This window comes from Globicephala melas, chromosome 11, assembly GCF_963455315.2.
Source record: "Globicephala melas chromosome 11, mGloMel1.2, whole genome shotgun sequence".
In the NCBI taxonomy this organism is placed as follows: Eukaryota; Metazoa; Chordata; class Mammalia; order Artiodactyla; family Delphinidae; genus Globicephala; species Globicephala melas.
The window spans coordinates 41,834,311-41,858,361 of NC_083324.2; the positions used below are offsets into that span (position 1 = coordinate 41,834,311).

The following is a 24,051-nucleotide window of genomic DNA, read 5'->3' on the forward strand; positions in this document are numbered from 1 at the left end:
GTTCGATTCCTGGCCGGGGAACTGAGATCCCGCTTGCCATGTGGTGTGACCAAAAAAAAAAACAACCCCCAAAAGGTACATGTACCCCAATGTTCATAGCAGCACATTTACAAGAGCCAAGATATGGAAGCAATGTGATCACCTATCAACAGATGAGTGGATACAGAAGATGTGCCCCCCCCACACACACACAATGGAATACTACTCAGCCATAAAAAAGAATGAAATTCTGCCATTTGCAGCAACATGGATGGACCTAGAGAATATTATGCTTAGCTAAATAACTCAGATAGAGAAAGACAAATACTGTATGATATCACTTATATAATACAACACAAATAAATGATATGCAAAACAGAGACTCATGATCTAGAAACATAATACAAAATAGTACAAATGAGTGTATATGCCAAACAGAAACAGACTCACAAATACAGAAAACAAACTTGTGGTTTAGACTCAACCGAGACCAGAGTCTCTGCTCTGTGGTTTTCCCTCTCCCAAACGGGAGAGGGAAGGGAGGAGGGACAAATTAGGGGTATGGGATTAACAGATACAAACTACTATGTATAAAAGAGATCAGCAACAAGGATATACTGTAGAGCACAGGGAATTATAGCCATTATCTTGTAATAACTTATAATGGAGTATAATCTGCAAAAATACTGATCACTAAGCTGTACACCTGAAACCAATATAATATTGTAAATCAACCATACTTCAATTAAGTATATATAAAAGAACCACGGGAGGGCTTTCACACTGCTGGTAGGAATGCTACGTGGCACAGTCATGCTGGGAAACTTTCTGGCAGTTGCTGTAAAAGTTAAACATACTCCTACCATATGATCTAGAAATTCTACTCCTAGATACGTACTCCAGAGAAATGAGTGCATATGTCCACACAAATGATCAAAGCAGACTTATTCATAATGGCTCTACACTGAAAGAACCCAAGGTTCCTCCACAGGGAAATAGAAAAACTGTGGAGTATTCATACCATGGGCTGCTACTCGGCAGTACAAGAGGACCAACTGCTGATACAGGCGGCAACAGAGATGAATTTCAGACATTGTCTGAGTGAAGTAAGCCAGACAAAAGAGTACAACAGTAGATTCTTGCTATTTGAGTCAGTTATGTTCCACAAAGTCACCGCAAATACCAAATTAGTGAATAGTGAATCACTGCTCCCAGAGGAAACACAAGGTTAGGTTCCTGTGAGCCTCTGGTCACAACGTTTTCATCCATCAAAAAATACACAACTTGGGCTTCCCTGGTGGCGCAGTGGTCGAGAGTCCACCTGTCAATGCAGGGGACACGCGTTCATGCCCTGGTCTGGGAAGATTCCACACGCCTCAGAGCGGCTGGGCCCGTGAGCCATGGCCGCTGAGCCTGCGCGTCCAGAGCCTGTGCTTCGCAACGGGAGAGGCCACACAGTGAGAGGCCCGTGTACCGCAAAAAAAAAAAAAAAAAAATACACAACTTGTTTTATCCATTTCTGTTTAAAGATACCTTATTTATTATATACTGTTCTTCATTAACATTGAACTCACGGCCAACAGCCCTGTAAGTCATGCCTGAAGGAAGCTTATCTAACACATGTATTTTCTCCGTAAGGCACATCACAGCCTTCTCAAGTTTAGGACCACTAGATGTCACTTCAGCCATTTTTTTTACACGTGGGCCATTTTAAACTGAGAAATCATCAACAAAGAGCACAAAAATGCAAAAAACACATTGCACTAAATAGACCATGAAAAGAACACTTGTTTACAATATGAGAGCAGAAACAAGCAGGCATAACTCTCCCAGATCAACCTCAGCCGGGCACATGTGTGGGGTGACTCAAATTTTTCGCCGCTCTACACATGTTCCCAAATGATCACCAAAGTGCTGTGAGTATTTGTTTTTTTTGTTTTTTGGCTGCATTGGGTCTTCATTGCTGTGCGTGGGCTCTCTCTAGTTGCGGTGAGCGGGGGCTACTCCTCGTTGCGGTGCGCGGGCTTCTCATTGCAGTGGTTTCTCTTGTTGCGGAGCATGGGCTCTAGGTGTGCGGGCTTCCATAGTTGCAGCATGTGGGCTCAGTAGTCGTGCCTCGCAGGCTCTAGAGCGCAGGCTCAGTAGTCGTGGCTCGCGGGCTCTAGAGCACAGGCTCAGTAGTTGTGGCGCACGGGCTTAGTTGCTCCACGGCACGTGGGATCTTCCCGGACCAGGGCTCGAACCCGTGTCCCCTGCACTGGCAGGCGGATTCTTCACCACTGCGCCACCAGGGAAGCCCGTGCTGTGAGTATTGATCTGGGGTTACAAATAAATTTTAGCAAGTAGGCAAATTCACAGATACAGAATCCATGAATAATGGGGATCAACTGTGTATGAATACCACATGGATCTATTTACATTATGTTTTGGGACAGGCAAAACTAATAAATGATTTAAAAAAAAATCAGAACAGGGGTTGCCTGGGGATGGACACTGCCTGGAAGAGGCAGGAGGGAACTTTCTGGGGGTGAAACTGCTCTGTCTTGATAGGAGTGTGGGTTACACGGGTGCATGTGTTTGTCAAAACTCATCGAACTACACGTTATTTCACTGTATGTTATTTCCTTCCCTTGACTTCCTCTGCTCTCTGGCTGTAAAGCTGGGCAGAGTTGCCCTCCCCACACCCACACGCCCACTGTCAGGCATGGGTAATGAGGGTGGCAGCCACAGGTGGACCAGGGGCAGACGAGGGGCTGCCGTCTCCTGTCCGCTGGGCTTCTAAAACTGACCCGTAAGGCTGGCCAACAAAGGGACTCCATCTGAGCCCCCCCACCTGAGAGGGAAGCCTCAGCTACTTCACAACAAGCCCCAGATAAATGGGTCTCTGGAAGCTGCCTGGAAAGCCACCCTGATCTGGCCACTCTCCTGCACGCCCAGGCGAGGCCTCCAGAGCCTGTGGAGGCTCACGGGGTGGGCAGCCTGTCAGCGGGGCCCCCAGAGGGGCCAAATCCCAAAGGGCCCACTTCCCACCTCTTGACAGGAAACACGTCTCTAACTACAGAGATGGGATGGGTGATCTCTTTGGATGCTCTGCCTGTACTTGCTAAACTGAGGGGGCCTTTTAAGGTCCCGGAAAACTGGCTCAGCTGCAGATACCGCCTGCTTCATCACGCCCCGTGCAGACACCAGCTTCAGACCCCAGAGTATCTGCTTCCTCCATCAGAATACACATGAGCCTCAGTGGGCCTGTTCAGGGGGTGCAGGTGGCAATCATGGCATCAGTCTCCTTTGGACAAACTACAGTCCTTTTGTTTAAGCATTTTTGGGTATGAATGAATCAATTGAGCTTAGCTTTCAGATGGAAAAAGGTAAAGGTGCTTTGATACTTCTGAGAAAATACTAAGTGTAAGTGCTTGTCCAGCAAATGATCACCACATGCCAGAGCCTGTTCTAAGGGTTTCATATAGCGAAGCCCCGTCCAACAGAAAAATAATGCAAGCCACGTGTCAGTTTACACTTTCAAGTAGCCACGCTTAAAAAGTAAAAACAGATGAAACTAATTTTAATGATGTATTTTACTCAGCCCAACATATCCAAAGTATTCTCACGTCAACATACGATCAGTATAAGAATATTCAGGAGGTATTTTACTTTTTCTCCCTATACCAAGCCTTCAAACTCCAGAGTATATTTCATATGTATAGCACGTCTCAACTCAAACCAGCCACCTCTTGAAGTACTTAGTAGCCTCCTGTGCTGTGGCTCCTGCACTGGTCGGTACAGACTGTACTAATTAATTTAGTCCTCACAACAACTATATCCACATTTTCCTAACGGGGAAACTGAGGCATGAGGATGCTGAGCAGTCTGCCCAGGGCAGTTCCAGAGCCCACAGTCTTATATGGCTTTTCATTCCCACAAAGAGCTCCTCAAACTCTGATTTTTAGTGTAACAGGAATGTCTGCTCAGCTAAGAACACATCTGCCAGCACATCTCCCTGCTCCCATCCAAACTTCCCCAGGACTCTGCTCAGCTGCTCCCTGGAGCTCGGTGAAGTTTCCACCCAGACAAACCTGGCATCCCAACCTCTTCCAGGCCCCCACTCCTCAGCTACCCGAGACACCTTCTACACACATAGGAAAGCTCTTCCGAGTAACTACCAGTCAGGGTGAGGGACGTGGACAGCCAGCCCGGCGCTGTGTGCCCGCCACAGGGGTAACACCCCACTCAAAGCACTGCCACTCAGGAGGGCGTCAGGGAACATGCCTTCCCTCCACTGGCCGGGGCGTTCACCATTTGTTCAAGTACATACTGAGCATCTACTGTATGCCAGGCACTGCTCTAGGCCCTGGGGGTACAACAGTGACCAGCACAGACACCCCACACCCAGCAGAGGGCCAGGCAATAAGTCTGGCACAAAAGAAGCCCCACAAATTCGAATCCAGTCTCTTGTATACAGTAGGCGATCCATAATGGCTCTTGAGGGAATATGCTATTTGGGCTTGGAACTGGAAGTGGTGATGGACAGAGGTGGGGGAAGGGTCTGGGTAGGACTGGGGTTGGGGTCGGTGAGAGCCTTGGGAACCTGGCCGGGAAGTCAGTGCCCCACTCAAGGTTCACGCCCACAACCCCTGCTTCAGGACTGCCTCCAAAGCTCTACCCAGCCAGGCAAGACAGGAAACCGTCCAGAGATGCACCCAGGTCCCACGCTGTCCTACCGAAATCCCCTCCTCCTCACATGCACCCAGGTTCCACGCTGTCCTACCGAAATCCCCTCCTCCTCACATGCACCCAGGTTCCACGCTGTCCTACCGAAATCCCCTCCTCCTCACAACATGGTCATGTCTCAATTTGCCCTGGGGAACAGGACTTCTCCAGGCTTACAGACTAGCCCACCTGCCACAGGCCATGTCACCCAGGTCCTTGCCCAATAAGTTCATCCTTCTACTCAGACGGGGTAGCACAGATATCAGCACAGCGCGTCACAGCTACCACCGGGAACAAGTGACAGAGAAACTGTGTCTGTAGCATCCGCCGCGTCTCAGCCCACAGGCATTGTAACTAAAACATTCTGATTTTTTACTCTGATTGCATAACATTAGAAGTACACGCCATGATTCATTCATTCAACAAATAGTTCACGAGTAACTTCTATAGACCAGGCCCCGTGTTTTGTGTATTGGATCTCATCACTAAATCAGTGTTTGGTTTTATTTCCTCACTTTCCTTATTTCTTAAGGGCTGCTTTATCATAGAGTATCCATTTTTTTCCCCAAAAGAATAGAGTTCTGAGTTCATGAGCAAGGCCGATGATGACCAAGCATTATTAGTGGGAGAAGGGCATTTTGGAGTCACCTCTGCTGGGACATGATCTCACGGAGGGACCTGGTGGGCCAACCAGAAGCGCCTGCCATCACCACCCACTGGCCTGCTGCCTGGGGCGTGTCTGTTGTTTTCCATGTCCTTTCCTCCCTGGGCTTCTGCGCTCTGTTGCTGGTTTCTCTGCAAGCCAATGAGGCACCAGCTTCCATTCAACTGATGCCCGCATGCCTCCCATACAGTGTCTGAAGCAGGTCCTGCCTCCAAACACTGTCACCCTCACAGCCAGGAGTCTCCTCCCAGGCAACAGCCCTGAATCCAAAAGTGGCTGTGGAGGCTCGGAGCACAGGAAAGGAAACAGAAGTAGAAGGAGCACAGGACCTCCAGTCCGTGTCAGGTGAGGAAACCAAGGGCAGCAAAGCGAAGCAGGGTGTCCGAGCCAGCACAGCCCTCAAGCATCGCCAGGCAGGCCTGCATCTTGCCGAGCCTGCTGCCAGCATGTTCCATCTGACAATAACTCTGTCAGCAAATGCCCTGGGGCCCAGCCCTGAAATCCGTCTCTCTCTAAATTCACTATCTTACTGCACCAGCAGGAAGCAACGTAAAGTAAGGAGCCGGAGAGGGGAACAGGACAGGCGATGTTTCAGCAGATGGGAAACCTCTACCCGGCTCCTTGGGGCCAGCCCTGATCGTCATGTGAGCAAACATGGCCACGACTCGGCTCCACTCCGCTGAAAGGAAACCATCAATTCAGCTCATGGGGAGGTTTAGGAGAACAGGGAAGCCACTGTCAGGCTCTAGGCAGCAAAAGGCCAATCTGCTACTGTCTTATCATGCTGAGGTGACCGTCACATGCAGTTGGGCCCAGAGCCTGCTGTGATGGGTTCACCCCGACTCAGGGCCTGCATTATAAGACGGGGGCCTTGTCCACGACGTCCTGAATGACCTGGGTCACCACACCTCCCAGGATCAGCGGCAGGACAGACCCACGCTGAACTGAAGTCCCCTCCTCTTGAATGACAGACAGCATCATGGCAGGCTTCCAGAACTTTCAATATGTTACAAAGACATATGTGGGGGAAGGAAGGTAGAGGCCCTGATACGCTCCTGACCAACTTCCAGTGACCGGGAGTAACCGGGCCACGCTCCCTTGGGACACACAGAGACAAACTACAGAACAAAACAGATGAGGGAAGAACTTGGCCAAGTCTAAACACCGTGGCTCTCAAAATTTAAAAATAACCTGGATCTAAAATACTCCCTCGGAAACACTCAGGCAGAGAGCCTCCAGCCTTCCAGCGTGACCCTGAGATTCTGTGTCCAGCTGGCTTCCCTGGGAGGGGACAGATGAAAAACAAAACCCGAAATGGATATAAATATTTGGTGACAAGTACTACCCTGCAGTTAACACGCCTGGGAACTTTTGGAGGCCTGTTTTGTTTTAGGGTAAGGTTTCTGTTCGGTTTGCCAGATGGACTCTGAGCGTAGTTTCATCCAACGCTGGGTTTTGAGCATCTCCGCACACGGCCTGGGGTTGATACTGACCCTTAGACCAAGGCATCCTAGCTGCCCCCAAGGAAAGTGTGGGCTGGCACACCCCTGCCCTTGCCCACAACCCTTGGGGTGTCACACAGGCACCCCTGAGGGCATGGCCCGCTCGCCCTGACCAACACCCTTCAGGGGAACAGGAAAAGTCAAGGGTCAAGGGGCTGTGGGCAGTCAAAGCCCCTACGCAGCCCATGTATGTGCCTCTGAGCCTCCACGATTCTGTCACTGCCCGGCAGGGAGGGGCCAGTACAAGCTCAGGCTCCTGACGTGAAGATGAACCTGGGTGCACCCCTAGCCTCAAGAGTGGGATCCGCCCCTCTAACCAGCTTGGGCAGCCATCCACGGCCTGCCTCCTCATTGCTCCACCAGAGAAGCGGGAGACCTCAGGCCTGATTTACTCATAGCCACAATGCCCTTTGGGGTCCCTTTGTCAGAAAGCCACTGTGCTCCCAGGAGCTCCGAGCCAGCGCAGCACGGCGGTCAGTATCCTGGACTCAGCAAAGCTCCTTCATAAATGCATTAGGCAGGTTACTTAGGTTCTGTTCTGTGTACCTCAGCTTCTCCGTCTATAAAATGGGGATCATAAAATAGAGTTGTTGGGAGGATTAAACAAGTTAATGCGTGTGAGATGATTAGCAAAGTGCCTGACACGGAGCAACCTGCTCAATAAATTTTAGCAAAACTATCTCAGAGCTGTAACCCCGGCTAAACATCCCTTCCTCTTCCCCCTCCACGCCCTAACTGAGGCCCCTCCATCCCTTCAACAGACAACCACCCAGCCCCGCGATCTGGGGCCCTGACAGTGCCAGGCCCCAAGGCCACTGTCCCATTTCAAGCCTGAGACCCAGAAACGCTGAGGGTACCGCAAGAGCCCTCAGAGATGTCCTGGGACATGCTAACAAAAACAAGCTCAGTGAGCCCCATGGCCAGTGCTCCCAGCTGTCCCCCACACTAGGGACCCCACGTTTAATTAGAATGAGAGTCTCAAGAGGCCTCTAGAGGGACTTCCCTGGTGCTGCAGTGGTTAAGAATCCACCTGCCAATGCAGGGGACACGGGTTCGATCCCTGATCCGGGAAGATCCCACATGCCGCAGAGCAACTAAGCCCGTGAGAGCCACAACTACTGAGCCCTCGTGCCACAACTACTGAAGCCCGCGTGCCTAGAGCCCGTGCTCCACAACAAAAGAAGCCACCGCAATGAGAAGCCCGCGTGCCGCAACGAAGAGTAGCCCCTGCTCACTGCAGCTAGAGGAAGCCCGCGCACAGCTACGAAGACGCAATGCAGCCAAAAATAAATAAATAAGTAAATAAAATAAATTTATTTTTTAAGAAAAGGGCTCTAGGGTGGGTGACCCCCGTAATATCAGTGGCTCCCCACGTGTGGTTGTTTCCTACAGGAAATCTTCAGTCCTTCCTAATCTCACTTTCAGCAGACACACCGCAGAGCAAACTGGCTTCTAGCTCAGTAAACGCTTCTACATCTGGCCAAAGAGCCATGAACCACAGCACACCATGCAGCCTGCATCACCGTGGGCTCCGGCCACTACTTGGGACTGGAAACTTTCTGCAGAAAATCTTAACACTGATTATTCTAAGGGTGGCAGGCATGTCAGTGATCCATGGTTCTTGTTTTAACTGTATGTATTTTCCAGAATACCTACAGTAAAAATGACTACCGCTTACAACTGAAAATGTAACTGTAACTAAACAAACAAAAAAGTTGTTTTTTAATTCTGTAGAGGCCTGGAAGGGAGATGAGATGCTAGGCCATTCGGCCCTCTACCTTTCCGGGCTCTCGCCACTGTGGACAATACTGCTGCCCAGTCCCTTGTTACTCGATCAGCTAAAATCAGGCATCCGATTGTACCCACAGCCAGAGCACTTTGGGTTAGGAAGAGCCCTCAGAGGTGGCCCTGGCTCAGCACAGAGGAAGAGCAAGCAGCCCCACATCACACCTGGGGCTGTTGGTAGGCTCGAGCCCAGAACACCTGGTTGCTTCACCCCCAAACACCTGATGCATTTCTTCCACGGTTCCTTCTCCTGAGCAGGAGATCCAGAGATGTAAAGAAACATAACTTTTAAAAAAAAAACCTCTGGCAAGAATAGTCATGTCTAAAGGTCAATTCGATGTTCTGCATTATGAATGGAAAGAGCAGGAAAATTAGACGGAAAAAACAAGACATTTTTTCCTGGTCACAGAGGAACAGAGCAGAAACATTCCGAGGAGGGAGAACCTCAGAAAGACAGCCTGATGGGATGAGGCAGCTGCCGTGGGAAACAGCTGTCAGGACTGGCCAGGGCTACAGCTGGAGACCCGCCGCCCCGAGGGGGATGGCAGAGGGGCAGCAGCATGCTGGTCAGAGGACGTGGGCTGGGGAACAGCAAGGGCAAGGGCCCTGTGGTGGGGAAGAACTCCATTAGCTCAGGGACCGGCAACAAGGCCAGTGCGACAGAAGCCGGTGATCACGGCGGGGTTGGGGGGACACCCCGAGTGCAGGCCTGAGGCCGGGGTGACAGAAGAGTGGCTGTCACTCCAAGTGCAAGGGCTGAGTCTGACCCTCCAGTGTCCTCCCAAGCCCAGTGCTAAGAGCACAGCGGGGAGTGGACAAGCGTGCCTTGCCGACATGTGGACCCAGTGAACAGATGAATCACTCTGAATGAACTGTAGGGGTTGCTGATCGTCCCCCTACCCCGAAATCTCAGAAGAGGAATCCTGTGGGGAGAGCGGGCAGTAGGGACAGGGCTAAAGCGTATGATGAAAAGTCCATCCCTCCAGAGAACACAGAGGACCAAAACAGTGTTGGAGCCCTGACCACTGACCACACGGGAGCAGCCACCGGTACAGAGTGAGCTGGACGGCCCTGCTGACAGCACCCACTCCTTGCTGCCCCAGCCTCAGCTCGGATCAGCCACGCGCTCTCCATCCACCCAAAAACCTGCCATGAAAGGTTTTTTAATTATCTCAAGGTTTCAGAAGTTACTTCAAACCACACAATTGCTCAGAAACTCATGTTTGGGGACTTCCCTGGTGGTCCAGCGGTTAAGACTCCGTGCTCCCAATGCAGGGGCCCAGGGTTCGATCCCTGGTCAGGAAACTAGATCCCACATGCATGCCACAACTGAAGATCCAGCGTGCACAACTGAAAAAGAGAAAGATCCCGTGTGCCACAACTAAGACCCAACCCAGCCAAATAAATAAATAAATATTTTTTAAAAAAACCTCATGTCTGCAGTCAGAAGTCACAACTCTCCCTGGCGGGTAGTGGTGACTGTAAGAGGGCACACGCAGGGGGCTTCTTGGGTGCTAGTCGTGCTCTGTGCTTTGATCTGTGTGCTGCGTGTCTTCACTTTGTGAGCATCTACAATATATGTATACTATACATCAATAAAAATTTTAAATATAGGGCTTCCCTGGTGGCGCAGTGGTTGAGAGTCCGCCTGCCGATGCAGGGGACACGGGTTCGTGCCCCGGTCTGGGAAGATCCCATATGCCGCGGAGCGGCTGGGCCCACAAGCCATGGCCGCTGAGCCTGCGCGTCCGGAGCCTGTGCTCCGCAATGGGAGAGGCCACAACAGTGAAAGGTCCGCGTACAGAAAAAAAAAATTTTTAAATATATACCTTCCTGGTTTTGAGGGGAAGATTACCTGGCCTACAAAAAAACATGCACATATGCTACTCAATTTCTAAACAGCTGGGAATCCCCATGTCTCAGGGTGCACACTGGCTAGGCTAGACAGGCAGAATTGTATTTTTTTTAAAAAATAAATTTATTTTATTTATTTATTTTTGGCTGCATTGGGTCTTCGTTGCTGCACGCAGGCTTTCTCTAGTTGTGGTGAGCGGGGGCTAATCTTCGTTGTGGTGCGTGGGTTTCTCATTGCGGCAGGTTCTCTTGTTGTGGAGCACGGGCTCTAGGCGCGTGGGCTTCAGTAGTTGTGGCTTGTGGGCTCTAGAGCACAGGCCCAGTAGTTGTGGCGCACGGGCTTAGTTGCTCCGCGGCATGTGGGATCTTCCCGGACCAGGGCTCAAACCCGTGTCCCCTGCATTGGCAGGCGGATTCTTAACCACTGCGCCACCAGGGAAGCCCAGAATTGGATTCTTGAGTGTCATTTACAAAAGTTACCAAAGGATCAGAAATTTACTTCCATGGCTATAGAAGCCTGGATTCAGCAGGTCCAAATTATGGCACCATGTCTCCAAAAGGAATGTGCAGAAGTTCCCACACTTGGTCATGCCAGCTACTCAGACAGGGCCAGGTGGTTAATGATCTTCTGCCCACTTCTGCTACTTCAGCACTTGGTTTGGGTTTACTGCAATGCCTGATATCTGGGGGGTAAGCAGGGCCTCTGGGGTGCACACAGGCCCCTGTCCTGAATTCTGGAGGGGCCCCTCTTCTACAGGATTGGCCCATGTTGTTTCCTTTTACATGACAAATGCTCTGAAAATCACCCTCAATTCTGCATTCAAGGCTGGACTTAAGCCCCATATTTCAAGCATCTGTTGCTGATCAAGTCAGATAAGACGTGCTTGAAAGGTCATTAAGACAACACGCAGCTCGATGCTGAAGAGACTGTCCAATGGGAGGGAGCAGATGGGACATTCACGGGTTCCTTGTCTGGACTGCTTATTTCACCTCCTGCGTTGCTAGTAAAATGAAATCAAGTGTGACAGGCTCCCTGGTCCCTGGCAGGGCAGGACCATCCCCAGAAGGAGTCACACTTGTTCTCAGGCTCTCAGGCTAAGGCAGGTCTGCCGTTGCAGTTTTCTGAGTTCAAATACTGCAGCAGGAATGTCCACCCAAGACAGGAAAACTAAAGACAGAGCCAGGTGCTTCTCTCTCCATGTAGGTGGAGAAGGGCCCGTCCGTCCACCTGCTGGGTGACAGAGACCCTGAAACCAGCTTCCTCTTGCCTCGCCACCCCGCTGGTGCCTCAGAGTGTGGCTCTCGTGGGCGGCACTAGCAGTGCCTGGTCCCCCAGACCCACGCACAGCAGGGAGGGAAGGAGCCGGGGGCTGCAGGTCCAGAGTCCTGACCATGGGGAAGAAGGCCTGGAAAGGGCAGGGAGGCCACTGATGCCCCCACAGCAGCTGGGCGGAGAGTGAATCTGGAGGGGCAAACGGAGAACATCCAATTCAGCCCCGAAAGACCACCTAGTTCTCCCGTGCGAGTGGTCAGAGCCCCACCTGGCGTGGCAGCACCACTGCGGACACCTGTGTGGTCCTGAGCATGTCACGGGCTTGGCTTCTCAACTGTAAACAGAGAATAACAGAGTCTGCCTGTGAAGGTTACATACAGGCGCTCAACAGATGTCACTATGGTTAAAATCATGGCCAAGGTCACCAGGAATGGGGTCTTCTCTGCCCGGGACTGAGGATGTGGTGGACACCCAGATCCCTTCGCTGAAGGAGTCTTGGCCCAGCCGCTGGGGGGGCAGGAGGGAGCCTCACCTGTCAGCGACTCAGAGCCGCCTTGCCCGGTCACCTCCACGCCGGGGCGGAACGCGGGGCGGCCCTGAGGGCTTTTCCAGCTCCCGAGCCCCCTTGGGGTCGACCCAGGCTTGTCAGGCCTGCACGGCAGCTGGGGTCCTCCCTGCCCACTCCTGCTTCCTCCTCCTCACTCCACAGTTAGGGTCCCAAGAGCACCCTTAGTCAGCCCCCTGCACGCTAGACTCTGTCTCAGAGTCAGCTTCCCGGGAAACCCAGCCTGTGGCAGGTGGTTTATTTGTGTCCTTTTTCCTTAGAAAGGGGGGAGATGACCAGTGTGAGGAGGACAGATGGCTACCGTGGAAGAAAAGACGGGTGAGAGTAAACAAACGGCACGAGGGCCTCTTCACTTCCTCTGCAGGGAACACAGTGGTGTGAAAACAACCACACGGTGGGGTGGGGGGCATCTTCTGAGCGCAAGGCCCAGGGAGCTGGAGACCCAACAGTGTTCTCTAAGGAGCGTCAAGAGTTTGTTCTTAACTCTTTCCTCAAGGACTGGAAGACACAAAGAGGCCACAGAGGAACATGGGAGAGAAAGAGGGGGAAGAAGTGCCTCCCTGGGGCCAAACTGTCCCGAAGCCACAGAGACCTGGCCTTGGAAAGTGCCAGAAGAGTCCTCGGTGATAAGCTAATCAATAACTGGACACTGAGGTGTCTTCAAAGCCAAGTGTCCTCCAGGGTGGTAGCAGGGATTCACAAGCTCTTCCCACAGGTCGAATGCCCAGGAAGGGGTCCAGGTAACAACCCAAATAGCAACTTTGCTTTGCTTCTGGCTAGGATTACATCGACTTCGATGATGACTGTTAACATTACCCTGATTCTCTCTGCCAAGAGCCCCGTATCAATAGATATTCTTCTATTTAGAAATAAAATTTCATCCTTATGTAATAAATGTAGCGTGTTGGACAGACTAAATCTTTCAAATAACACCAGATCTAGCGAAGGGAAAGACATCTGCCGACGTGAGCCCCTCAACCAGCCAAGAGCCTCGTACTGTGGATGAGTGGGGAGGCCTCAAAGGGACAGTTTGTCCAAGGCCCCACAGCAGGGCTGGGCCACATGCTGACGGCCAGGTGCTCAGAGGAGAGACGTCCTCCTTGGCCACGTGGCCAGTCCCGTTAGAGTGGTTGGGAGCCCAGCTGCCAAAGCAGGTGGGGGCAGGCCCTCTCCTATACGATGGGCAGTGGGGTCCCTGGCATGACCTCTGCGGAGGGCAACTAGGCAACAGTTAAAGGCCACAAAGCCCCCAGCCCTGCAACCTACCCCCCGCCCCGCCCCCGGGAGTCTGTCACAAAGCTAGGCTTTCACCTTGCAGTTGGCCCTTCTGAGGTCCACCACGAGGCTGCTTACGTGACCCGGGGCACAGCCACAGAGGGTGACACTGAGCCAACTCAACGCGTGCTGATGCAGAACAACTGCCAAGGCGCACTGTTCAGAGGGAAAGAGCAGGCGGCCAGCGGGCCACAGGGAGATACACACACATACCAGGGAGATACACACACACATACGCTCATCACACGCAGGTGGCCAGGAGGCCACAGGGAGATACACACACACATACGCTCATCACACGCAGGTGGCCAGCAGGCCACAGGGAGATACACACACACAGACACTCATCACACGCAGGTGGCCAGCAGGCCCACAGGGAGATACACACACACATACGCTCATCACACGCAGGTGGCCAGCAGGCCACAGGGAGATACACACACACAGACACTCATCACACGCAGGTGGCCAGCAGGCCCACAGGGAGATACACACACACATACGCTCATCACACGCAGGTGGCCAGCAGGCCCACAGGGAGATACACACATATACACTCATCACACCAGGATGCTCGGCTAGAAACCGGGGTGAGAAAGAGACTCATTTTTCACGCTATGTGTTTTTGTGTCTTTTGAATTTTCTACACGTGAATGTAATGCTTAGTCAAAAAATAACTTCAATATGATTCCCTCTATATCAAATATCCAGAATAAGTAAAGCCAGAGAGAGAGAATGTACACTGGTGGTTGCTGGGGGCTGGGAGAGTTGGGGGATTAGGGAGCAACTGATTTATGGGGTGGGTTTCCTCTGGGGGTGATAAAAATGTTTTGCAACTAGATAGAGGTGGTGTTTGCACAACACGGCGAACGCGCTAAATGCCACTCATTACTTTTTAAATTAATTCCAAATTAATTAAAATGATTAATTTTATGTTATAGGAAGTTTACCTCAAGTAAGGAAAAAACAACCATAAAAATAAATAGATAAATAAAGCAGACTTTCACATCTGTGCTTGGGAGGCAGCTGGGCAATGCTGGTTAGAAAAATGGGCAGGGAGCCCCAACTGTGGGCCTCAGACCCCAGCTACACCCAGTCCCCCCTGTGAGACCTGGGATCAATAATCTAACCTCTCTGAGCTTCAGTTTCCAGGTCGGTGAAATGGGCTTCCTAAGATTACATGAGTAAATTAAACAGTATCTAGCACATTGCCTGGCACAGCCCAGGTCCCGGGGCCTCTGCTCTTGCTGTCTGCCCTGCTGGGAAAGCCCTTTCCCTGGGCAGACTCAGACTCAGGGTTCACCCCCTTGCCTCCTTCAAGCCTAGCTCCAATGCCACCTTCTCGATGGGATCTTCCCTGATCACCTGAGTTAAAACCAGAAACCTCCCTGCCACTCCCTGCCCGGAGGCTCCATCCTCTCCTCTTCCTATTTCTCTCCCTCATACTTGCTTATTTATTTGGTTCATCTCCTGTCTCCCTCTACTGCACTGTCTGGTCTGGGGAAGCAGGGGTTTCTGTCCGTCCCATTCATTATGTACCCCATGGCCCAAAGTAGGCACTCAATAAACATGGGCTGAATGAATGGCTAGTGTTAGCCAGTATCTCTGCTCTGAGGCAGTGTATAAACTTGCCTCCCTGAAAAAATAAAACTGCTGTTTTGTTGTTTAATGAGCTTGAATTCAAAATTCAAGATAAATACTGTGTTTCATGTGTATGTGGAATCAAAACAACAACACAAATGAACAAACACAACAAAACATAAACAGAGTTATAGATCCAAACAGGTGGTTGCCTGAGGGGACAGGGGTAGGGAAGGAAAGAAATAGGTGAGGGAAAGAGGTACACACTTCCAGTTGCAAAACAAATGAGTCATGGGTATGAAATGTACAGTGTGGGGAATATAGTCACTAACTACATAGTATCTTTGTAAGGTGACATATCGTAACTAGGCTTATCGCAGCGATCAGTTCGAAATGTATAGAAATACCGAATCACTGTGTTGTGTAATAGGAACTAACAGAGCGTTGGAGGTCAATTATACTTCAAAAACAAACTCATAGAAAAAGAGATAAGATTTGTGGCTCCCAGAGGTGGGAGGGGGGTGGAGCGGGAGAGGGGGAATTGAACAAAGGCAGTCAAAGGTATAAACTTCCAGTTATAAGGTATATAAGTACTAGGGGTGTAATGTATAACATGATAAATATAATTAACTCTGCTGTGTGTTCTATATGAAAGTTAAGAGAGTAACTCCTGAGTTCTCATCACAAGGAAAAAGTATTTTTTCCTATTTCTTGAATTTGTACCTACATGAGATGATGGCTGTCCACTAACCTTACTGTGGTGATCACTTCCTGATGCATGTAAATCAAATCATTATGCTGTACACCTTAAACTAACACAATGCTGTGTCAATTACATCTCAATAAAACGGGAAGAAACAATTCAACAACAGTTTGAACTAAAAAACCCACAGTTTTTCCAGCCAAGTATTATTCCCAAAGTGGGGGATTTGCAAAGGAGAAGAGATGGTTCACAGTAAGAGGGTGCTACGTGCTCTAAAACATAAACCAGTAAACAGTTCACAGTAAGAGGGTACCCTAAAACATAAGCCAGTAAACAGTCCCCCCAACCTCTGACTGCCCAGGGTGGTGTGAGAGCTGTTCCCGCGCGGCTCTCAGGAGAAGCAAGAACACAGTGCTAGCTTGAGTGCCTCGGACCCCACCCCTCCAAGCACCTTGGGACAGAATCACTCACTGACGCAGAACGAGGTAGACGGAAAGGAGCAAGCCGGTCACCCTCCCCGTCCAGGGCCTTCCCGGACCCTGCCTGACAGAGCTGCCACCCCAGCGGCACTCAGCTTCCCACGGTTCACAGGCCTCATGGGGGGAAATCGTGACCTCAGTTGTGCAGAGTTCAAAAATGAAAAAATAAAATAAAAGCAACCCTCAGACTCTTCTAAAAGTAGGCTGTCTTTCTAGTTAGCTCTCCTATGAGACGGCTACATCATTACTCAACAGAAGCAGATCACTGCTTTTCTGCTGCCTCCAAGCCCTGTGAGGAGAAAAAAGCTGAAGCTAGCAGTCTCCAAGAGTTTGTGGCTTTAAAAGAGAAGAAAACAAAACTTGAAAGTTGGAGTGAAACCAGCAAGAAGCATCTTCTATCCTCTTGGGAGCCACGACTGTGGGTGTAACCTGGCTGCCAGCTGGAAGCGGGGGCGGGGCGGGGCGGGGAGGGGTGCTGTTCCTGAGTTAGAAGTTGCCTAATGCACAGGTCCCAAATTTCCCAGAACGTCAGGATCCTGGGCTGGCTTGTGAAAATGCTGATTGCTGGGTCCCACCCCACAGTTTCTGATGCCGTAGGCCTGGGGTGCAGCCTAAGAATCTGCATTTCTAACTAGTTCCCAGGCTAAGGGTCCAAACTACACTTTGTGAACTACTGCTCTAGAACAAAGCCTTCCACGTCAGTGTTTCACCTCCCTCAATTGAACACAGAACCTGCAGGCAGACACGCGCACACATAGGGAGCCACCGAGAGCCCCTGCCCGACCACTGGTCCTCAAACAGTCAGAGCCACCTGGCCCAGCCAGCTACGGATGGAACACTCACGGGGTACCTGGACCTGAGAAGCCCGTTCAAGTCCTGCCTGAGCCGGTCACTGAGAGAGGCTCTAAGTCACCCCCAAAACCTTTGAAATCCAAAATCACAGCATTTCCCTTTTTGGGGAGCAGTCATGAGTAATCCTGCCCTTCGCACATGGGTAACACCCAGCTGCAAGATCCGCTTTCTGCCTAGGGATACTTTCAAGTTTCTTTTCAAGTTTCAGAAGAAGCAGCTGAAAGAGGAACACACACACACACACACAAAGGCAGGCCACTCAAGGAGAGCTACAGCATCCCTGGTGGGGGCACTTCCCCCAAATGCCCCAATGCAGGGGCCCCATCACCCACTATGGGCAATCACACCAGTCTCTCACTCACCAAAGTAATCGGCCTTCGGGTGAGCATCCATCTCACGCTCCAGACGTTGGGTGAGGGCTTCTAACTTCAATTCGGCAGCCGTGGGTCCAAGCTCAGGGCCCGGGAGGAGGGTCTGGCAAGGCAGCCTCACCCTGGGGGAACCGGGGCTCTCTGGGAGCACAGGCCCCAGGCTGCCATCAGAGGACCAGCCAGAGGGACTTTCTTTACAAGATAACTCAGGCAAGGTAGACATCACTGGATGGACAAGGCTGAGCTTGGGACCAACGCCAGGGTCTGTACAGCCAGGCTTGGGACCCGGCCCAGGGACTGCACCCAGCTGCATATTGTCCATGCTGGCTGGCGAGGATGAAGGGGCAGAGCTAGAAAGGTAAGATTTGGGGCCATCCTGGAACCAGGGTTGAAGGTCCACAGTGGGTTTGGGCATCATGCCTGAAACCTCACTCCCTACCCCCGAGTTTGTTCTTGGAAGAGGTCCCTGACTGGAGCGGTTCAGGGCCAGGGGCGCTGAGAAAGAAGGGGTCCTGGGCTGAGCAGGTCTCGGTAGGGTCCCGTTCTCTGGGCCTGGGGAAGGGAGGCCAGGGCTCACTCGCTGGGAGGAGGCGGTGGTCCAAAGAGCAGCTGGCTTCTCACTGCTGTGGCCACCAACACCACCATCCTGGCTGCTCTGCAATGACCTGCTGGAGCTCGGGGAAAGCTGCTGCTGGTATAGGTGATGGACCCTGGAGGGTGTGGACAGTGGCGGGCCACTCCCTGGCGTGCCAGACCACCCACTTCCTACACCCAGCCTGATGCTGGGGGACACTGCTGGTTCATCGCCCCAGTTGGGGCTTGCCAAAAAGAGGTTGTCATAATAGTCTCCGTGGGTGAGGCAGGAAGGATCCTCACAGGGGCCCAGCCGATGGAAAGCAGACATCTCAGAACTCGCCACGCTCTCCTTGGATCCACAGTCCTGGCTGCCTTGCCTTGCGCCACGGACACACAGCTTGGCCCTCTGTTCCTGGGGTGGGGACAAGGGCTGCCCAGCTGCAATGGTTGTGGCTGTCCCAGGGGCCACTGTCGAGGCAGCGAGAGGAGGCTTCGCAGCGCCATCCCCCGTCACCTTGCTGCCCCCATCAGCTTCCCGGTGGGCCTGTGGGCCCAGGCGGCCCCCACCGTTCACGGGACCTCGGCTACCCCTGGGCAAGGTCTCCTCCTGCAGGAGCTGGTGCGGCTGGTGCAGGTGGATTTTGGCCATCTTGGTGGCAAACACCCTGCGTGTTTCCTCAAACTCCGGGTTGTTGCTTGCACCCTTGTCCACTCGGAAGAGTCCATCCTTGGAGGCCTCATACATGTTCAGGTCCTCAATGAATTTACTGGCCTCCAGGCCCAGGTCGTCATACTTATCCATGTTGCTGACAAGTGTCCGGGCCTAACCTAGATGCTGGGTATTGAGTGTGTGGAGGTGGGCCGGTGGAGGTGCTGGCGAAGGGCAGAGACTCACGTCCAGCCCAGGACAGGTAAAGCCTTCCACCTGCCCAGCATGAGAGTCATGACCCCAGGCCTTAGAGTCCAGCCGAGGGTAAGGCCTCAAAGTCACTTGGACCAAGTTTGCTTCCAATTCCCTTTCCTCTCGGAGGTGTCCACGTGGGGGTAGCTGGTGGCACTTCGCTGTACGAGCTGGCTGTGAGTTCTTTTCTCTGTTTCAAATCATAAAAGGAAAAAGAAATAAGGGGGGGAGGGGAAAATCACATCCTCCTTAAGCAGCCAAACTCGGAAACCCACAACAAGGCAGCAGCCGCTGGACGGGATTAAGTCGCCCAGAGCGAAGAGCGCAGAGGCCTCCTACCCGCCGGGCCGGAGCAAAGGCGCGGCGGCGGGAGGCGCTGGAACGTCCCGGGCGCTCGGTCCTCCGCTGCTTCCCCTGGTGGCGCGGAGCTGCGATCCTGGCCGGCGCGGAGAGGGATCAGGGTCCGGGGCACAGGGGCCGGCCGGGCCCCGGCAGGAAGTTCACGGCAGCCGGGCGGGCGGCCTATTGTCCGATGGCGGCGGTGGCTGGGCGCGCGCGGACCGGAGGGCGGCGGGACGCGGAAGTGAGCGCGCCGGACGCCGTCCCTGCAGCTCGGTCGCCGGCCGGGCACGTCGCGGGCCTGCGAAGAGGCGGAGGCGGAGGAGGAGGCCGAGGGGCGGGGGCGCCGGCGAGGGGCGGGGTCGGCGCGCGCAGAGGCTGGCGCCCCTGGGCAGGCCCGCGCCCGACCGGTCTGGGGAAGCTGGAGGTGTGTCCCGCGCGTCTCTTCTAGCGCTCAAGCCCGGTGATGGCGCCGAGTCCCCCGCCGCCACTGCCGCCCCCTGAGAAGCCTGGCCCAGCTCCGGTCTTCGGGCAGGGCTGGGCGGGGGCCACTCCGTGGAGACGGCTGGCAGGCGGCCTGGACAGCTTGCGTGGAGACGAGACGGGCCGCTTGGAGTTTGCGGGAGTCTGGAGGGCGCGCGCTCCTCTCCCCACCGTGCCTCAGTTTCCCGGGTGGGAAGCCAGCCCCTTGTGCCGCCTCTGCCCCAGCCGTACCCTCCCCCCTACACGGGGATGCAGGATTGGCGACCCAGGGTGTCACCCGTGGGCTGGCCCAAGTCCTCCTAGACAGGTAGAGAGACTGAGGCACCGAGGGGGAAGTGTCCAAGATGCCATCGTGACCAGCAAAGCGCGGATGCGAGTCCAAGTCCTCTGAAAGGGTTAAAAGTCATGTTGTTGCCCGGAGCGCGCTTATTTGAAGTCCTCTGTGCGGCAATAAAAACACGTGCCCTGGTGGCTCGTTATTCACGAGGGGACTCCTGACCCCCCCGAATAGATCCACGCGACTCTGAGGGCGCCGGGCCTGACTCCTGGGCGCCCTCGCATGGCCCAGCACTCCCTGCACCACCTCCGAGGAGACCCTGGAGAGGTTTCATTTCCTGAACAGCAGCCAGCGTGATCCCAAGGCAAATACCAGACCAGTCACTTCCCTGCTTAAACCCTCAATGCTTACCCCGCATTTGGATTGAAATCGGCCCAATACCACGGCCTTCCTGTCCTGGCGGGCCCTGCTTCCACCCCCTCCCCCGTCCGGATTTGGGGGTCTTCCTTCCCTGCCTGCTAGCTGCAGGAGCTTCCTGGTGTCTACCGAGAGCTGGCCCTGGAACTTCTCCGTGGCTCATCCTTACTGCCACTGCCAAAATCACCTCCTCCTAGAGCCCTTCTTTTTCGGCACCCTCTTTATTTCCTGATCAGTTCTGATCACTATTTATATTTGTTTACCTGTTTACATGTGGGTTTTTTGGTGGTTGGTTGGTTTTCCACCCCATTAGACCATATCTGTATGTCCAGTATATGTATGTTGTAGAACCTAATGGTTGAATAAGTGAATTAGTGAATCTGTTTGCCAGGGTTGTAACAAGGAACAAAAAATGTAATACACATGACAGCGCTTTGTACTCTGTAAATCCAAAGTGTGGTTCGTGGGCCAGTAGACTGGAATCACCAGGGAGCTTGCTGAAAAGGCAAAATCTCACAGCCCTGCCTTCCCCGCCCCCATCCTATGGAACCAGATTCCTAAATGGTTTGCACAGTAAAGTTTGAGAAGCACTACTCTAAAGAACTATACTAGAATGAGGTATTTATATTTTTAAAATATCTTTTTTTATCTGCAAAAGTAATACATGTTTATAATAACAACTTTGAACAATACAGAGATACATCAACTTTTAAGAGTTGCCCACAATCCCCTTGTACAGAGGCAATCACTGTTAAACAGCCCTTAGGTATTCAGTAATACTTGTTATTTAATAACTGGATTTACTCATAACCTACCTGAGTGATTTGCTTGTGAAATTTCTAGAACACTGGTTTTCAAAGTATGGTCCCAGAACCAGCAGCAGCAGCATCGCCTGGAACTGGTCTATATCAGTGGTTCCCAAACTGCAACGCGCATCAGAATTCCTTAAGGAGCTTATTCAACGCGGGTTGCTGGGACCTACCCCCAGAGTTTCTGATTCAGCAGCTCTGGGGTGGAGCCTAAGAATCTGCATCTCTAACAAGTTCCCAGGTGATGCTGTTGCTGCTGGGACCACACTTGAGAACCACTGGTCTAGAGTCCCAAGTCCTGAGCTTCCTAGAAGCACTGTGGCAATGACCCTTGATGCCCAGAGGGGTGAGGACATCTATCAAAGTGGAAGGCTGTGGCCCGCTTTGCCTGACCCTCAGTATTGGGGAAGGAGCTAACGAAGCACTGGGAACATGCAGCCACCCCCCTGCAAAGTCTAGCAAGCCCAGAGCCAGCTTCCTGTGTGCTCAGTTATAATAACTGGGACCCTGGTACAAGAGCCATAAACACCAGCCAGCACCTCTTTAGAATCAGTCTTCTCTTTTCATCCTAGCTTGGCAGCTGCCAGGGCCCACCATCCTCGGTCCCCTTCTAAGCCCCCATACCCCCATTTTGGCTTGCCTGGAACGCTCAGAGTTGTGGACTTTACTCCCCACTCCCACTGCAATTCTAGAAGCAGCTGCACCAACTCCACCAACTAAACACACAGACCTAAACCCACAATCCACATATTTCCTGGCCAGACTATCTTGTCCCCTCTTAGCAAATACCTTATACCTTTACTAAACAGCTCATAAAGATGGCATCTCATGAGCATTGGACCACATAGTATACCGCCTGAAAGGGTACTTAGAAATGCTGGACGTCGCCAGGAGACCGCTGGGTGTTTTACTGCTGCTGTTTAATGCTTAAGGGGCAGAGACATTTTCAAATTCTGGGCCCAGCATTTAGAATCCCAGCTGTGGTTATTTAATACAGGCCTGTTTTGCCTGTACCGTATGCTCAGAAATGTCTGTTGGTTAACATCTCAAAAAATGTGTTAATACTTGCACACCAGCTGTTTACACAGCAACATACTGAAGAGCTAAATATTTTTATCAATAAGTAGGTGAGCATGGATGGTTCTGTGTAAGTGCTTACCAGTAATGTTTTGTTTTGTTGTGTTGCATTTTGCTGAGTGAGAAATGTCCTACATTCTATTTTACCTGTAAAGCCGTTTCTATATAACAAAAGCCATCAGCAACACAGAACTTTCCTTTAAGTCTGTTTTCCTTGAAGTCTATTTTCATGAGCACGAGGATGTAAAAATTGCCTGCCCACGAGCATACTGTGGAAATGTGGAATTTTCACCTTGACCGGCCCAGAGTCTCAGTGACATCAATCAGATCATGTCCCTTCGCAGCTCCAAACCCTCCAGCAGCGTCCCAAACCACACTTAGAGTAAGACCCTCCCCTTGGACCCTATGTGATCGGGTCTCTTGCCACCCCTCCCGCCTAATTTCCCCTATTCCCCCTGCTTAGTCTGCTCCAGCTGCAGTGATTTCCCTGCCGCTCCTCGCCCCACCCTTACCATGCATTCATTCATTCACCAAACAAACATTGCTGGGCACCTCTGATGCCCTGGGCCCTTTTCCAGGTGCTGGGGATGTGGCAGACAGCTGAACAAATTAGCAGACATCACTGTCCTATTTGGACATACATCCCAGTAGGGGGGTGAAGTAGATAATCAACAAAATGGATACATCCATTATAGAGGGTATTAGCAAGTGATGAGAGCTAGGGAGAAAAATGAAGCTGGGAAGAGGACATATGGAGGGGGTGCCATTTTCAATACAATGGTCAGGGAAGGTCTCCCTGAGAAAGTGACCCCTGAGCAAAGACTTGGAGAACAGTACAAGGAAGGAGAGAGGTTAGAGACAGGCAGCCATCTGAACAACTCTTCCCAAGAGTTTTGTTGGGTAAAGTGGAATGGAGGGAAAAGTGCCACTAAGAGAGAGTTTAAAAAAAAAAATTTTTTTTTTAATACGGGAAATGGTACTGCCTGTTTCTATGCAGATGTGAATGAGGTAGTGGCCAGGGAAAGGAGAATTGCTAATATAGGAGAGAGAGAGGAGGATTTGGGGAGTGGCATGCCTGAGAAGCAAAGGGGGGCTGGGCTCCCCTGCACATTCTTCCATGGTAATAAAGAGCAAGGATTTGGGCAATAATCTGATGGGTAAGTATGTAAGGTGTTCGCATCTTGGAGTGGTAGGTAGCTCTTCTGATTAATTTCCTCAGCGGGATAGGAGGTAAAGAGAGTTAGCTGAGAGTGAGGCCAGGGAGTTGTTGCTGGGAACTGGCCGTCTAGGGGAATGAGACAGTGAATGGGCTGGAGAAGCATTTGTAATGGAAGCATGAAGCTTCCTCTGTGCTCCCCACCCCAGATCCTGGGCCTGAATTGCTACGAGGCCAGCCAGCATGGGGCATGTGTCTCTCCAGAGGAGGTTCAGCTGCACGGATGTGGGTGTGGAGTAGGTGGAGAGTTGGGTCTAACCAGGGCTGGCTTTTGCCAAGTGAGTGCAACGTATCTAGAGTGGGCAAGAGAGTTGCGGTCTGTCTGCCTAGAACCTGCTCCCCAGATGTCCCCGTGACTCCTTCACT

General features: G+C 52.0%; 2 protein-coding genes across 2 annotated transcripts in view; both read right to left on the minus strand.

Annotated features, from left to right (window-relative positions):
- LIMD1 (LIM domain containing 1) overlaps positions 1-19,682 on the minus strand; it is a 72,926-nt gene extending 53,244 nt beyond the window's left edge. The window contains exon 1 of the mRNA XM_030845409.2: positions 17,582-19,682. Coding sequence (XP_030701269.1) covers positions 17,582-18,968 — 1,387 coding nt within the window. The 5' untranslated portion in view covers positions 18,969-19,682. The remainder of the gene's footprint in view (positions 1-17,581) is intronic.
- Positions 1-24,051, minus strand: part of LARS2 (leucyl-tRNA synthetase 2, mitochondrial) — a 336,746-nt gene that overhangs the window by 16,838 nt on the left and 295,857 nt on the right. The window lies entirely within an intron of this gene.